The sequence below is a fragment of the Blennius ocellaris genome (genome assembly GCF_963422515.1).
Source record: "Blennius ocellaris genome assembly, chromosome: 5".
Classification (NCBI taxonomy): domain Eukaryota; kingdom Metazoa; phylum Chordata; class Actinopteri; order Blenniiformes; family Blenniidae; genus Blennius; species Blennius ocellaris.
Genome location: NC_137654.1, coordinates 28,599,242 through 28,615,025, shown reverse-complemented (window position 1 = coordinate 28,615,025; position 15,784 = coordinate 28,599,242). Strand labels below are relative to the sequence as shown.

Sequence of the window (15,784 nt, the reverse complement as noted above, 5' to 3'; positions counted from 1 at the left end):
TGTTTTCACATGTGGAAGAGTAAATTCTCCACTGGACAAACATTTTACCACTTTGGGTTCAAAAGAAAAAGATGGATACAAAGAAAAAAAAAATTAAAATGCACAAAAGTGAGGGTCCCAAAAAAGGCAGCTTGGTTCAGTTCATGTACACAATATTGCGTCACAAGACATGGAGCCGACATGGAGCGTCTCCCTGTTGCCAAAAAAAGATTGAACTTTACATCAGGCTCTGACACTACTGGAGGACTGAGAGGGAAACAATAAAACAAAAAGAGTCATATCTAAATGCTGAGGAGTCTGTGTAAGTGAGGTTAAAGAGGCAATAAGGATCAGAGACTCAACCATAACCAGCCAAATAAACAAGAACACGTGAGGAAAAAAACCCAAATCGCTGTAGGATGACGGTTGAAGGAAATCTTCAGTGTGTCGTGCTGCGCCAGAAGCTTTAGTAGCAGGCTGGTGGAAGCATAGACAGAAAATAAAAGTGTGGACTTAAACCGAGGCTGCAGGTCAATTTCAAACCATTATGAGAACAATAAAGACAGAGTGTTGAACATGTGGCCCCTGGGGGGAAAACAAAGGCTGCGGAGAGCTTCAATATGGCTGTTCGGCCGTGGATTCCCCGGCCTGGTCCGATTCCCCACCTCCTCCCGTCCACACATCGAATCGTCTTTGAGCAAATCGCTCCAAATGGATCGGATGAGCACCTTGAGTGGCAGCCAAGTTCACTGGTGTGTGAATGTGAATCGCCTTGGGAACCGCTCAAGTGGTGGAAAAGTCATCTATAAGTGAAATCCGTTATCGGAGGACAGTAAAAACTAAAGGAGAGTGGTGATGACCTTCTCTTGTCAGAACCACTACTCCTGCTAGTTAAGGTTAACTATAAATAAGATCAGTCTCTTTTTTAATTACCATGCCTGCTGTTCCCAAAGCGTCCACTAGGGGTCTCAGTGTTTCAGTAAGAGTAGACTACAACAGGAGACCTTGAACAGAAGAAGAGGAGGAGGCCAGCTCCCTCATTGCGAGTGAAATAAAAACATCAGAGCTAAACTTTGAGGTGAGTTTGTGCAAAACATGGATGCTGGATGCGACTTCTTGCTGTAGAATTAAGAAATAAATCCACTTAGATGCATGTTTTTGGACAGTGGGAGGAAACAAACACCGACATTTGTGTAGAAAGCTTCAAAGCGACCTCTAAAAACGACGCGCACACAGCTCGCCAGTCATATACAGTATGTACATTTTATTATAAATTCTGTACATTAAAAAATGCTCGAACACTACTGTTAAAAAAACAACACTGATTTTAATTTCTAATACTATAAAGTACGGAGCAGTGTTGGACAGAGATCAGTCAAATAAAAACGGTAAAAACTGTGCAGCATTTTCAAATCTTCAGTCGTGCAGCGGAGAGGAGGAACCAGTCGAGAGAGGAAAGCTGATCGGGACAAACCTCTGCAAAAGAAGGGGAAAAAAAGAAGATGGTTAAAGTGGCTGAGTGTGCAGGTGTAAAACTATACAACTGTATAGGTGTGTGTTGTGACGTTTTAATCAGTCTTCTTATTCAACGTCGTATTTTGTACCAGAAAGTTTCATTAAAATTCACTTCACGTTCAGATTTTTTCCACCATTTTCCCGTAGTAATCAAGTGGCTTTGTGAAATTGACATTTTTATTACATATAAACTCTGGGCCACAGCAAAGAAAAACTGTAAAGTTTAAATGTAGAAGGTTTTTAATGGCAATATTTTCAGGGTCGTCGTCATTTCATTCAATCCTCTCTTAGAGGAGAAACCCAATTTTCGCAGATTGTCGTCCATCGGCTCACGACCACCTTCCATCACACTAAACTGTTTGAAAGTGAGAATAAATATAAAACATGGCGAGAATGTGCCAAAAATAAAGCTTTTAAACCAGATTTCAGCAGGGCTCATCAAATACCATCGCTGTATGGCACCATCTCACCGACCCGGCCACCTCGAGATTAAATTAGGCTGCAAGTTGTGTTTGATACTCCAGTTTTAAATTCTTTTACTTAAGTAGTTTTGTTCTGCGACGGTGCAGATCAATAAAACTTCTCAAAAGCAGCACCAACATTCGTTCAACTCTTCTTCATTTATTCTGCACGAAGGCTCATTTCTGCTGAAGCGGTTTGGCGACCGCTGCCGCAGAGCGTGGGGGGAACCTCCCCGCGTACTCACAGTGGAATCCTCCAAGTGCAAAATGGACGCCAGCGGGTTGCCGCAGCGAGGCCGAGGCGGCAGGAACCTGGAACCGGCGGGGACCGGCTGGGAGGTGAAGGCGGCTACCTCCTCGTCCAGACGCGCCTCCTCCAGAGGGAGGAAGCGCCGCCGCAGGATGGCGGCGGGGCGACTCAGAGAGCCGCTCTTCTGCGCCGTGGACTCTGCGAAACAGGCGGTTTTCGGCGGTCACCATTCTGATGGATTTGGAGAGCGAGGGGCGAGCGAGAGCTCTGCCGTACCTCTGTGCGGACGCTCAGACTGGCCGATCTGGCGGGCCGTTTCTTCCGACGCCCCCTGTGTCCCCTGATCCCGCGGCGCCGGGCAGCTCTCCCGCGTCTCCAGCGGGGCCCTGAACAGCTTCGTGCCGGCCGAGAAGAATATGACCGAGTCCCGCTGCGGCGCCTGTATGAACGCCGGCCCCGCCGCGACTCTCGGCTCCTCGTCGCCGGACGTCCTGCCGCTTCCCTTCTTCTCCTGTGGGGGGGGGGGGGGGGGGGGGGGGACAAAAGGCGTTTCAGGCCGGTGTGCGGAGCTTTCATCCAGCCGGGACGTTTCACCCCCGACGTCTTACTTCCGACGCTCGGACCGGCTCTGCTCGTGCGTCGGGATCTTTGTCCGTCTGCTCGCCCTCCTGATCATCAAACAGTCTCTGGACAATCGCCTGCAGGTGGGAAAAAAAAAACCACGACCTCTCGTTACGGCGGTTATCTGAGCGGATCGCCGTTTGTTTGTTGCTCTAGGTCAGTGTTTTTCAACCTTTTTTGAGCCAAGGCACACTTTTTTGTTTGGAAAAATCTCGAGGCACACCGCCACCCGAAAATGTGAAAATTTTAAACTCTTAAACCTCTATTAACAATATAAAGTCATTGTCATCAATGCATCAACAGGACTCAAATAAATACAGAACTTTTTTTTTTTCCCAATTTCTTTTTTTTTTATTTTTACTCCCTCATTGTGAAACCTGGACCTGATGGATGAAAAGCTGAGATCCTGGTTCACATTCTTCCTTTTCAAAAACTTCTCCATCACTGTCACAGTACTTTGATACAAGATGGTAGCAGGAGGTGGAGATTAACCAGACTGACGTCTTTCAGTTTCGATTTCACCGGCAAAGTTCTGTGCTGCCATCTATTGGCGAAGAGTATTTATACATGATTACTCTGCAACACACTGTCGGCTGTGAGAGCAAATGTTTTTTTAGAATTTTTTTTTTTAATTGGATAATTTCCCACAGCACACCTGACTAGATCTCGTGGTTGAAAAAACACTGCACTAGGTCCAATCCTTTTCTTTCAAAAGTCTCCACTCCTGATTCTAGTCCTGCAGGTTTTTTTCCCAGTCTAAAAAGGTTTTTTAAGGACGTCTCCTCTACTCGCTCTCCAGGAATCGTCGGGTGTTTTTCTCTCTGTAAAAGCAAATTGAAACGCTTCCTTCTCACCTCTTGTTGCAGCTGCAGTTTGCTTTTGAAGCTTCTGGTTCCCGGGGTGTTGTAAGGCGACGGCTGGCCCAACAGTTGCCATCTCTGCAAAAAAAAACAAAAAAACAAAAACAAAAACAAGCGACAACATAAAGCGGTGACGACATGCCTGAGGCGCTCGGCCCTGAACGTGATCACAGACACGCGTTTCCCACCAGAGCAGACATGGGCTGGTGTCTGGAGCTGCGGACCCTCTGTGGGTTCCACTTATTCGATGGAGTCTCTCTTCTGAGTGCGACAGCTGAAGGAAAGACGAAGAAATGAAAAGCTGCGCGAGGATGAATTGATCAGGTGACATAAGACGAGGACAACTGACCTTCTGATCCGTCAGTCGACTCGGCATTCGTTTTTTTAACCGGGACTCTCTGAGCCTGAAACAACAACCAGAGAGTTGAGATTGTGTCTCTGAAAAATAAAAAATCCAAAAACTGTGGAGAGATCTGCCGTGTCCTCACTGTGTAGATGGAAGTGCCTCTGCCCGGTGGACAGACGGAGTTCTGGGGTGTGATTCCCGCCTTCACGCCCTCGTGCAGGAGGATGCTCTGCAGCGCGGCGGCGTCCGGGGAGAACTGCACCGACTTCAACGGCCCTGAGAGGAAAGACACGGAGAGCGTCAAACATTCTACACACTCATGAGACCCGGCAACTTATGCAAAACTGAAGAAACATCATATTGCATAAATATTTAGTAAGAAAAAAAAAACATTTTCTGGTTTGTCGGAAAGTCAAAAACCCTGATTCTCGAGCTCACCGGTAGTGGATCCAGCTTTGTGGTGACTCTTCATAATAGAAACTGTCTGGGCCTTAAAAAAAAAAAAAAAAAAAGACGCGTGATAAACATTTAAATCCAACGTCAATCCATCAGGACACTGTAAAAAAAAATAAAGAAGTGTTTCGACGCCCTCACCGGAGCGTTCAATGGCTTGGACTGTGGCGTTGCCGAGGCGCTCGCTCCCTGGCTGCAGAGGACACTGAGCAGAGCTTTGTGGTCAAACTGGAAGCTCTTCCCCTCGTCTGGAAAACACAAACGGTACGAGAGATGCGGCAGATCTTGAGAACAAAGCTGTTGAGAGAAAACTGAAGCAGACTGCGGCCCTCGGTGGGTTTCAGACGTCTTGATCACGGTGATTGCAAAATGACAATTACAACAGTGTCGCCACTATAAATCACCTCCGTGTCCACGAGTTTCAACAGAAAGGGAGGCGACACACGAACCTTTGGGAGGATCGGGCTGGGAGCTCCTGGAAGCGTCGCTGAGACTCAGCTGGTTCAGGTCGTTGGCGCACACGTCGGCGCTCAGCGCGGCAGCGCCTCCGCGATGGACCGAGGCTTTAGGTTTGTACGTTTTACACGTGCTGGACGGACCAGAGTGTCCCAACAGGCGAGACGCGACGTCTGCCGTCGTTTTCCCGGCGCCTCTGCTCTCAGCCGCTTTGGTGTCGTCATTCGTCGTCGACTTGGAGCCGTCCGGCCGTCTTTCCGTCGCCACCCTGGAACCTCTGGGCTGAGAAAAGTTGAAGGGTACCGGCCGGGTGCACGGCTTCTTGGTCCTGGCTTTTCCCTGCAGGGAACACCGGAGTGCTGAAATCCACTTAAATCCAACAGTGAAGGGCTGCGACGGCGAGGAGAAACTTACCGCCAGAGGTTTTCCCTCCCAGCCGCCGCGGACCTGACCGACGTTGGAAGGGGCTTGAAGCTGAAGGGGCTTCGCGAGGACTGGAAGCCGGCTGCCGCCCGCTCTCACGGGCGCCTTCTTATCCACCTTGGAGCCGCCGGGATTTTTGTTCTCGCCGCTTTTGTGGGCGAGTCGAGGCGACGACGGGAGTTTGGACGGCTTAACGTTCTCCATTCTGCGCGTGAAACAAGACGGTCACAACTTAAATACGAGCAAATGTCGACGGGTAGAGCTGGGCAAGAATCTTTGGCTTGTCTTGTTTGAATATGAAAATGTGTTTTCTAATAAAAGATTTAAGTGGGGGGGGTGTTAACTTCATAACATTTCATACCTCTGGAAATCACGTTGGATTTTGTTCTGACTTTGTTGTCGGAGGACTGGAGAGGAGTCCATGATGACAGGAAGATTTGATGACCAGAAAGCCCGAAAAAAACAGCTGGAAGAGGAAAAATCACCAGGTGGATAAGAGGAACAGAGAAAGAGAGACACAGTCCAAAGGTGTCAGACCAAAAAATGCTGAACAACACAAGCAATGAAAGAGACAGTAAAAATGGTCTAATCCTCTGAAGGTGCAGCTGAGAACAGCTGAAGGAGACCGGAGCTTCACATCTACATTAACTGCCTCTATCTGTTAGCACATCATGCTACGTGGTGAAAGAACCAACCGTCACGCGCCGTAAAACCTTTCAAAGTGTGCGAGGGCTTCTGTCGCTCTCCTCCGAGCGTCCACTCTGACTTCTGACACAGTTAAGTCGCGATATTTGTCTTTCTTACTCTTTTTTTTCTGGCGTTTTTGTGCTGATTTAAAGCTCCCTGACTCCCGTCCTCGCAACTGGGACGTCAACTTCCTGACTGTCGATTTGTAAAAACGGCGAGGCTCCCCATTGGCCGAGATAAGACGCGTGCCAGCCAATGCGCGTGCTCAGTTTTGTTTGGGGCAATCCCGTCAGCCAATGAGCGACGGAGTTTCGTAAACATCTCCATGGAAACGGCACGAAAAGTTTGTCACGTGACCGCGTTTTGCCGCGGCCTTATGGAACTATTCTTACTGATTACGCCTTTTATACAGAATATATCAAGGTCAATATAAAATATAAAACCAAGATTTAAACCAGGATGCACCCATTGCTCTTTATTTATAATAATAATAATAATAATACTAATAATAATGGTATTAACGACAGTCTGGAGCTACAATAATTTATGTTCTTAAAAAAAAAGATTACAACATATTACTAGAGCTGTGGATATGTAAAGCTTTACATTCATTTTAATATTTTATATCTATATCTATATTCTTTGAAGATAACTACATCAATCAGGAGACCCATTATTTTGATGGGACCCACCCCAATAATAACCACCAGTTTCCATTATATTGAGTTTAGTGTTTTCTTTGTTCGACTATTCTTTGTTAGAATAATCCACAAAGAGACGCAGATTATTTTCAATGGCTTAGATTTCAGAAAACATAAGGTTTCGGGTCCCACCATGTGAGCAGTGAGTCAGTGACTGGGGTCGTCCAGCAGGGGGCGGTGCTCTACCAAAAGGGCCGTGTCGGTCTGACAGCAGCCTTGGCGTGGGTGTCTGCCTGTCACCCGGAGGCCCCGTGTCACAGTGCAGAGGGCGAGAAGAGGAGGAAACCAGAGAAGTGCGCTGCTGCCGCAGACATGGACCTCCGCTCCGAGCTGCTCAAATCCATCTGGTACGGCTTCACGGCCCTGGACCTGGAGAAGAGTGGGAAGGTGTCCAAGTCTCAGCTGAAGGTGAGTGGTGGCGGTGGTGGGGGGGGTCCTGACCCTGGAAGACGGCACTAGTTTAAACCTTTCTCCACTTCCTTTATCTAACTATCTGTAGATCGGCTCACTTTCTTCATGATCAGCTTCCCCACTGGAGCTCGTCATTATTTCTCTGTGAAAAAAAGCTGAAAGTCAAAGCCATGAACACTTGTCTCATTTCCGAGAGTCCGCTCTTCAGAGAAAGGAGGGTGTGCAACAATCTGGTGTGGGTTATCATCATCATCATCATCATGTGTATTTCCTGTGCAAAGCTCTTATTTTGAACACATTTCTGCGCCAACGGGGAAGAACTTTTTTGTTGTTTTGTTCCCCAAATCTCGAATAACACGCTCGCAAAGCGTCCGCGAAGCCCGACACAATGTGCAGCTGTGTCTGCTGACGGGAGCACGAGAGCAACAGTTTGCTCTCAGTCTGGAGATGAATGGGAGCCCTCATCTCCAAGCTGGGCTCACGCCGGGCCTCCGCGTACCAGCTTGTAGTGCAAAGCCACCTCTGGCACTGGGTCCGGGCCGGACGACAGCCTGCTGAATGGAGTGTGGTCACAACATCAGCCTGTGTGTGTGTGTGTGATAGAGGACATTGTTATGGTGGAGAGCAGGGTGATGGTGGTGGAGGGAGGGGGGGACAAAGTGGAAACATGTTGGTGATGGTTGCCTCTCGCCACTCGCCCTGAATGGAGGCTATGGGCTTTCTGCTGATCTCACTGTTATGTCACCTGGTCTCCATTTCCAGCAAACCTCCAGGCTCCCCCTGCGAGGTGCAGCCCGGCACGCCTGGCTCGCAGCAGCAGGTCAGCCTCATGACTGGGCTTATACCCCCCCCCCACCACCACCACCAATGCATGCAGCCTGTGGAAACCCTGATCTTTAACACACCACTCAAGAATCAAGAATCAGGCTCTTTGCATGATGGCTGTAGATTCACAACCGGCAGATGTTGTAGAAGTGCAGGAGACTCGAGACAGGATGTGGTCGTTGCTCAACGCACGGCGGCTGCTTATCTGATGACACGCATAAAATATCTTAACAGGCTCAGGAAATCAAGGGAAAACTGTTTTAAAATAAACCACTTGAAGTATAACAAGCATTAACGGAACAACGGAGGTAATATTGGCTTTTTGGCCCCCGTGTGTCCCGTTTTAATCAAAGTTATTACGGTGCGCTTTTTAAAAAGTTTTTCAGCATCTTTTACACCAAAAGTGGACAAGAATGTTGCTGTTCAAACAGATTTTCTGAAATGTTGTGCCATCAAGAATTCTCCTGAACAGGTGCAATTTCTTGCTGACTGCAGTCACACACACATTTAGTCACACATGCATGTGCAATACATATTATTTTTAGAAAAATCTGATGCAACCCAAATCCAAAACTTCACTTCCTCAACAATCAAAATTCTTTTTTTTTTTTAATACTGTATATGCTTGAATAAAAAGTCTACATACTGTGTGTACCACGTCCATAAATATTAACCTTAAAACATGAATATCTGCAGGGGAAACACGTCTCAGCAAGCAGAAGGAGGCCATTACCACCTTCAGTATATAAAAACTAATTCAAGATGCAAGTGATCGCACTATTTAGTCACTTACAATCGACTAAAAACCACACGACACCACAAGACTGAGTGATGTGATTTGAAGTTTTGGCCTGCAAAGCTGTTTTTAGCTCGGATGTGCTGCGTGAACTCGGCGTGCTTCTGCGCCAGTGTTTCACGGTTGCTCACGCTGATGATCTTACAGGTGTTGTCTCACAACCTGTGCACGGTTCTGTGTATCCCCCACGACCCCGTGGCTTTGGAGGAGCACTTCAGGGACGACGACGACGGGCCGGTGTCCAGCCAGGGCTACATGCCGTACCTCAACAAATACATCCTGGACAAGGTGACGGCGACGCCACACAGTGCCGGTTGTCGTTCCCCTCGTTTTTTTTGTTTGTTTGTTTTAATCCCCCCCCCCCCCCCGTGTCTGTGGTGCCGCAGGTGGAGGAGGGCTCGTTTATTAAGGAGAACGTGGACGAGCTTTGTTGGACGTTGACGGCCAAGAAAAACTACCAGCCGGACCGGAGCAGCAGCACCCTGCTGCCGGAGAAAGACGCTTTCCGACTGTGGTGCCTCTTTAATTTTCTCTCCGAGGACAAGTACCCTCTGGTTATGGTCCCTGACGAGGTGAGAAAGAGGAGATGACAGGCCTTTCTATTCATTAAACTGCACTTTGAACGTTGGTGCTCACAATTGTTCAAAAAAGGGAAGATGTGAGTTACATATAGATGTTACATATACGACGATACTCACTTCTTTCTAAATGGAGCCACACAGATATTCTATGCACTCTATCAGTCGGTTCAAAACTGTAGGTAGATCATTGACAAAACGCTTCGTGCGCCGGCTGACAGTTTTGTTTTCTGCCATGATGGAACAGGCTGCTCTCTTCATGCAAGCAGAGTTGGGCTCCTCTGTCACTCGCAAACACTCGTCTTGGTTTCCTGTTGTGTGGTGTGTGTGTGTGTGCGTTTTTTTTTTTTTTTTTTTGCAGACACTGGCAAGAGAAAGCCCTCAGTCTCACAGGGCAGAGTGGTTTCTGTCAGGCTGAGTTCAGGAAAACAGCTTTAAAGCAGAGTTTTTAGACGTCCGCACTTAAGTTTTTGATATCACCGACGGTTTTCCAAACAACCACATGAAAGGTAAAAAAACACTGAAACGTAAGAGCAGATCAAGCAACAATAAAAGACTGAGCAGACAGGAAGGCAGGAGATCGTTTGGGCTCTCGTCCAGTGTGGTGATCGTGAACGGCACGTGGCTGAACGTGAAGCAGACAGCAGGCACAATGGAGTCGATTCAGAGCAGCACAGTTTCCAGACAAAAAAAAAAACTCATTTAAGAAAAATCTTTGAGGTCTGAGAAGGAAACTCTTCACCGTCACACTCATCTGGATTCTTGAACTTTTGACACGTCCGATTACGAAGCAATTCGGGTGAAGTTACTTGTCACGCTCCTTCTTGACGTCATGTTTTGAGGAAGCTCTTCGCAGAAGAACTGGGAAGTCTTAAAACGCAGGTCACACTCGTCCTCTGGAGAAAAATCCACCTCAGCAAATAACTCTCGAGACAAACGTCATTGTGATCCCCAGAATCATCTTTTGCTCGCGACTGCACTCCCTCCATTGGGCGTGATGAAAGCGTTGCGCTCTTTCCTCTGCAGGTGGAGTACCTGCTCAAGAAGGTCTGCATGGCCATGAGCATCGAGTTCAACTGCGTTGAGCTGGAGGACTTCTTCTCCCAGGACTCCGGGCACCAGTGCGGGATCACCGTTTGGGTTTTCTTGGAGATGATGAACTCGGGGAAAATCACCAGGGGGATCGAGAAGAGCATCGTCAGCATGGCCGTGGAGGAGGCGTACAGGGAGATCGTTGGCGACGTCCTCAAAGAGGTGAGAGAACGTCTCCCGGTCTTCGGGGAGGCTGCCGTTCCCATCCGTCCGACGCTTCCGTGTGTTTTACGTTGACGGCCCCGGGCTCGCGCAGGGCTACCTGTGGAAGAAAGGCCAGCTGAGGAGGAACTGGAAGGAACGCTGGTTCACCCTGAGACCCAGCAACTTGTCGTACTACACCTCGGAGGACCGCAAGGACTGCCTAGGCAACATCGCGCTGGACGGGAACTGCTGCGTGGAGGTGAGCAGACGATGGGGGGGGGCTGGAGAGGAACTGTAGGCATTTCAACATAAGCCGGCTTCAGCTTGTCCAGAAAGAGCCGCCTGTGACTCATCGCCACTGCTTTGCTGAGTCAAAATGTAATTCCTTCACACTTTGGTTCTTAATATGCGGGTGGGGGTTTTTCCCCCCCGAGGCGCTGCAGGTTGAAGCTGAAGAGGGCTGCAGGGAGACTAACAAAGATGCAGTTGTTGTGGCTTCCAGTGTTTGGTTTGTTATAAGAAATGTGCTTCTGCAAGGATAAACGCTCACGCTGGGAAAAAAGAAGAAAAGGGGGGCAGCCCAAATATAATATATAAAAACTAAACTTGAGAAAAAGAAATGTCGTTTAAACTATTGAGATTATCTGTCTGTAATTCATTCTACTTGATCTTGAAATGTGACTTTTAATCTTGATTAAAGATTAAACTGTAAAATCAACGACTAAAAATAAGTAATGAACTCGTTGTCTATCATGCCTAAAAGTGAGGTTTTAAACCAAGTGCCAAATGACTGACAGTGCACACATTAAGCCGTGAAAAGTCCTTCTGTGGACCGAGTAAAGATCTGCTGCACTAATATTTCCAGGGATATTTAATCATCCAACCGCTCCGATTCTCCTAATCGGAGAAACTTATTTCAGCCTGACAGTTATTTGTGCGACACGGAGCACAATACAACCTTCAGCCTCTCACCTAAAATATCAAGTCCACAAATACAAACGCCTCTTTCTTCCCTGAACATTCGTCTCTCTGTCTCAGTTATTATGCAGTTCCCGCAGAAGACGCCACGTTTAACCCAGAAAAGGGCGAGAGTCAGCGTGTTTAACAGTAGAAAAGCTGAATACCGAAGGTTGTTTCACATTCGCGAGCAGATTTTCCCGGCAAAATCTCACAGAGCTGCAGTAAAACTGGAGTGATCAGTCTGCGTCGCACAGCTTCGGACGTGAAGGTGGTCGTTTAGGCTTTTTAAGTGAATGCAATCTGTGAGATGTAAACATCTGGTCGAGCGCTATACACGTTGCACCATGTCCTGCTGCAGAAAGAACGCATACTAAAACCCATGCTTCATTATAGGAAGTAGACGATGATCAAATATTGTTTGGTCCCTCAAAATGGATCAAAAACATCCTTTTTCCTGTGAGTTCAGTTTTCTCTCTCCTCATTTCTGTTTATTTTGAAAGATGCCCACCAACAAATGTTTCCCCCCCTGAGAGTCATCGACTGAGGGGTAAAAAAATCACTTGGCTTCCAAACACAGGTGCTGGCGGATCGAGACGGGAAGAGGTGCATGTTTTGTCTGAAGACCCTCTCGAAGACTTACGAAATGAGCGCCTCAGACACCAAACAGAGACAGGAGTGGACGTCAGGTCAGGGCGGCGGGGGGACACACACTCCAGACACAAATCACCGTTTAAACGTATCGTCGTTTATATTGACATATTTAAAAATAGATAAATAAATAACTCCACAGCCATCCAGACGGCCATCCGGCTGCACGTGGAGGGCAAAAAGTCGCTCCACAAAGACCTGAAGCTGAAGCGGCGGGAGCAGCGGGAGCAGCGGGAGAAGAGGCGGCAGGCCAAGGAGGAGGAGCTGCTGAGGCTGCGGGCCCTGCAGGAGGAGCGGGAGCGCAAGCTGGCCGAGCTGGAGCTCCTGAAGGAGGCGCAGAAGCAGGCCCAGGCCCTGCTGGAGGAGGGCGAGCAGAGGAGGCGGCAGCAGCACGAGCAGCTGCAGCGCACCTTGGAGGTCCAGCTTCGGGAGGCTGAGCAAGTGAGTGTTGAGTCACTGGGGGGGGTTATGAGGGGGGGGGGGGACTGCTGAAGCTGTGAGATGGGCCAGGCTGGTGAAACCCCACGCTTGGTTTGTGTCCGAAAAGGCCCGAGTCAGCATGCAGGCGGAGATGGCCCTGAAAGAGGAGGAGGCGGAGAAGCAGAGGAAGAGGATCCAGGAGCTGGAGGAGATGCAGAAGCGCCTGGAGGAGGCGCTGCAGCAGGAAATCAAGGCCCGGCTGGACGAGGAGGCGTTCCGCTACGCCCAGGCAGGGTGAGCTGCCGGCTTAACGCTCGGGCCGCGTTCGGGTTCCTGAGGAAGTCGTGCCGCCGCCAGAGGAAGTTGTTTAAACGCCGCCGTCACGCACGACGACGCGCTCTGACGGGTTTCGCCACTCGTGTGCCTTTTTTTTTTTTTTTTGCAGCTTGCTCGCCGAGGAGGAGGAGAAGATGAAGGCCCTGATGAATCTGCAGGAGGAGCAGGAGGAGTACATCGTGAAGACGGAGCGGGAGAAGCGAGAGCTGAAGCAGGAGATGGAGGCCAAGTCTCAGGCGCTGGAGGAGGCGCAGAGGCAGCTGGAGGAGGTCCGGGCCAACCGCCACCGGGTGGACCAGGACGTGGTGGTGGGTGGAGACGCTGCACACGTCAATTCTACTGGCTGACGAATGTTGAAGGAACGTCCAAGTCTGGAAAGTCATGTCACTATGACGTTATTGAACGACTGTTATGTCTAATATCTAGAATTGAGAAAAACTTTCAGCCGGTCTCTAGTTTCAAAGGCAGCGGGGATGATTAATTACGCACGGTGTGCAGAAAACACATAAAAGCCGAAAATGAGCCATAATGAATAAATCTAAAAAATTTGCAATTTAATTTAATTTAATTTAATAATTTTTTTTTATAGAAATTTCACATGTTATGAAACTAGGCTGCTAATCTAATCTGCTCATACCATCATCTTCTAACGAGTTGTCTTGAATCACTCTTTTAATTTTTTTTTCATTTGGCCAGTACTTTTTTGTCCTGTCATTATTTTATTTTATTTTATTCTATTTTATTCTATTTTATTCTATTTTATTCTATTTTATTCTATTTTATTCTATTTTATTATAAAAATTTCACATGTTATGAAACTGGGCTGCTAATCTAATCTGCTCATACCATCATCTTTTTTTTAATTTTTTTTATTTAACCAGTACTTTTTTGTCCTAAAGATTTCACGATTATTTTCTTGGTACAAAGTTCGATGTTTCCTTTGCTTTTCTAATTTGGCCCCGGGGGGGGGGGAGAAAGTACGGTAGACTGACTTTATTGACATAGCGTCACAGAGAAAACCAATTAAAGTGCTTTACAGGTCGGTGACAGAGAATTACAACAAGACGTGGATTAATAAGACAAAGCAAAGACGAACTTCAAAGATCAGTCATAACACAGGTTACTGCTTTGTAAAGTTTGCAGCGGGATTTCGAAAGCAAGGATATGTTGAACTCTGCCTGTCCTAAATCTTTGGAACTCAACATCACTTTCAATAACAGGCCGCTCAGAGGAAACTGCGCCAGGCGAGCACCAACGTCAAACACTGGAACGTCCAGATGAACCGGCTGATGCGGCCGATCGGACCCGGCGGTACGTGTCCCAGTGAGGCCTGTCAACTTTTCGAGACTCACCCCTTTTTCATTCACACGACCACACCAAGCGGAGGTCGGGAGCGTTTCAACGACAGAACCTCACTGCGTCTCAAACACCACGGGTCAATGGGGAAATATTGGATTTGGTGTTTTCATCCATCCACCTTCTTTATGGCTTCATCCTGTTCGGGGTGGCTGGAGTGACTCCCAGTTGCGTTCCGGGGCGAGGACAGGATGAAACCTGCACTCACATTCACTCCTAGGGGGGGGAATTAAGTTCTATCCATTAGCTTCGAATAGGAAACACACACACACACACACTCCACCTGGTGTTTTCGTGTTATCGTTCAAAGCCCTCGATCTAAAACTCTCTTCTTGTTTTTCCCGCCCTCCTCAGAGAAGAGGCCGTCGTTGGGGGCCTCCTTCTCCTCGTTCCAGATCCCGGCGCAGAGGGACCCGGGGCTCCGCCTCAGGAGGAGGTCGGGATCCGAGGATCGGGACGAGGAGAGCAAAGAAAACGTGGAGAGCCGAGACGAGCGCGATTTGGAGAAGCGCCACTCACACGCCTCCAACGGCGACATGGACATACCCTAAGATGTACGCTTCTGACTGAACGGTGTGGAAGCTGGCAGGATGTTGAAAACAAAAAACAAAAAAAACGAACTTAACACAACTACCAAAGCTAACAGACGTTGGATTTACTGACCTCATGTTACGCACGGCGACGGTTTGAAGTATTCTCATGCGAACGTGTTCAACTAATGAAAACGAGGCCCGGCCTGAAAAATAAACTCATAAACTAAACGTCTGTGTCGGGAAAAGAAGCTGTAAAGAAAATAAAAAATGGCTGAAGGTGAGCTGTGATGTTTGAGACACATGTACAGACGTCTAACACAGGATCTCTGTAATACAGACACAAGCTGATGGTTTGTTTTTATATTTCAGATGGTGTAAGTGGTGATTTTTTTTTTTTTTTGTGTGTTTGTTTGGTTGCAGACGGTTTATTCAGTATTATCACAATTCGACTGCTCATGAACGGGATAAAGAGAGAAGGCAGGAGGACGAGAGCCTCTGGTTGAACTTCCTGTTTCTGATGTTTGTTAATGTGACTGTAAATAAAATTTAAAAAAAAAAAGAGTGAGCTGAACCATGTGTTGAATTATGTGCAACATACAAGTCAAACACCTTGTCTCTTTCATAATTCTGTTAAATAAAATACAAAATAAAATCCAGACGGTTCAGTTGAAAGCTTAAAGGAGGGTTTTTTTTTTTGTGTAAATCAGGTTCGGTACAAAATGTCACAGGATGAAAGGAGTTGGCGCCTGCAACCGCTGAACTAGAAAGCTGCACATCCGCTCCGCCTCCTCGGCGAGACGAGAAGTCGACGGATGTTCCACCGATTGAAAAGAACGAGTCAACAGAGACATCCCCTGTCAAAATGTGCAAACTGCACGCGGGGCCAGAGAACCAACACATTCACCAAAAGCCACATTGGAATGACACACCAGC

The 15,784-nt window shown here is 47.8% G+C and overlaps 2 protein-coding genes across 3 annotated transcripts; one reads left to right on the top strand and one right to left on the bottom strand.

The window, feature by feature from the left end:
- Positions 1-1,343: 1,343 nt before the first annotated feature.
- On the bottom strand, positions 1,344-5,825 carry troap (trophinin associated protein). The gene is made up of 13 exons (XM_080496772.1): positions 5,726-5,825; positions 5,356-5,569; positions 4,935-5,280; positions 4,627-4,733; positions 4,471-4,522; positions 4,175-4,308; positions 4,036-4,090; positions 3,875-3,960; positions 3,681-3,764; positions 2,814-2,903; positions 2,482-2,716; positions 2,201-2,403; positions 1,344-1,455 (listed from the first exon to the last, which is right to left on the bottom strand). The coding sequence occupies exons 1-13, from the start codon at positions 5,785-5,787 to the stop codon at positions 1,396-1,398; spliced, it is 1,728 nt and encodes a 575-aa protein (XP_080352898.1). The 5' UTR covers positions 5,788-5,825; the 3' UTR covers positions 1,344-1,395.
- Positions 5,826-7,053: 1,228 nt separating this feature from the next.
- LOC308129999 (differentially expressed in FDCP 6 homolog) lies at positions 7,054-15,388 on the top strand. Of its 2 annotated transcripts, XM_080496166.1 has the most exons (12): positions 7,054-7,160; positions 8,932-9,072; positions 9,171-9,356; positions 10,389-10,616; positions 10,711-10,857; positions 11,952-12,014; positions 12,136-12,244; positions 12,349-12,647; positions 12,754-12,920; positions 13,072-13,270; positions 14,183-14,273; positions 14,673-15,388. In XM_080496166.1, the coding sequence occupies exons 1-12, from the start codon at positions 7,065-7,067 to the stop codon at positions 14,867-14,869; spliced, it is 1,923 nt and encodes a 640-aa protein (XP_080352292.1). In that variant the 5' UTR covers positions 7,054-7,064; the 3' UTR covers positions 14,870-15,388. The 2 variants fall into 2 exon arrangements, with proteins under 2 accessions (XP_080352292.1, XP_080352293.1); XM_080496167.1 differs by lacking the exon at positions 11,952-12,014.
- The last annotated feature ends 396 nt before the right edge of the window (positions 15,389-15,784 follow it).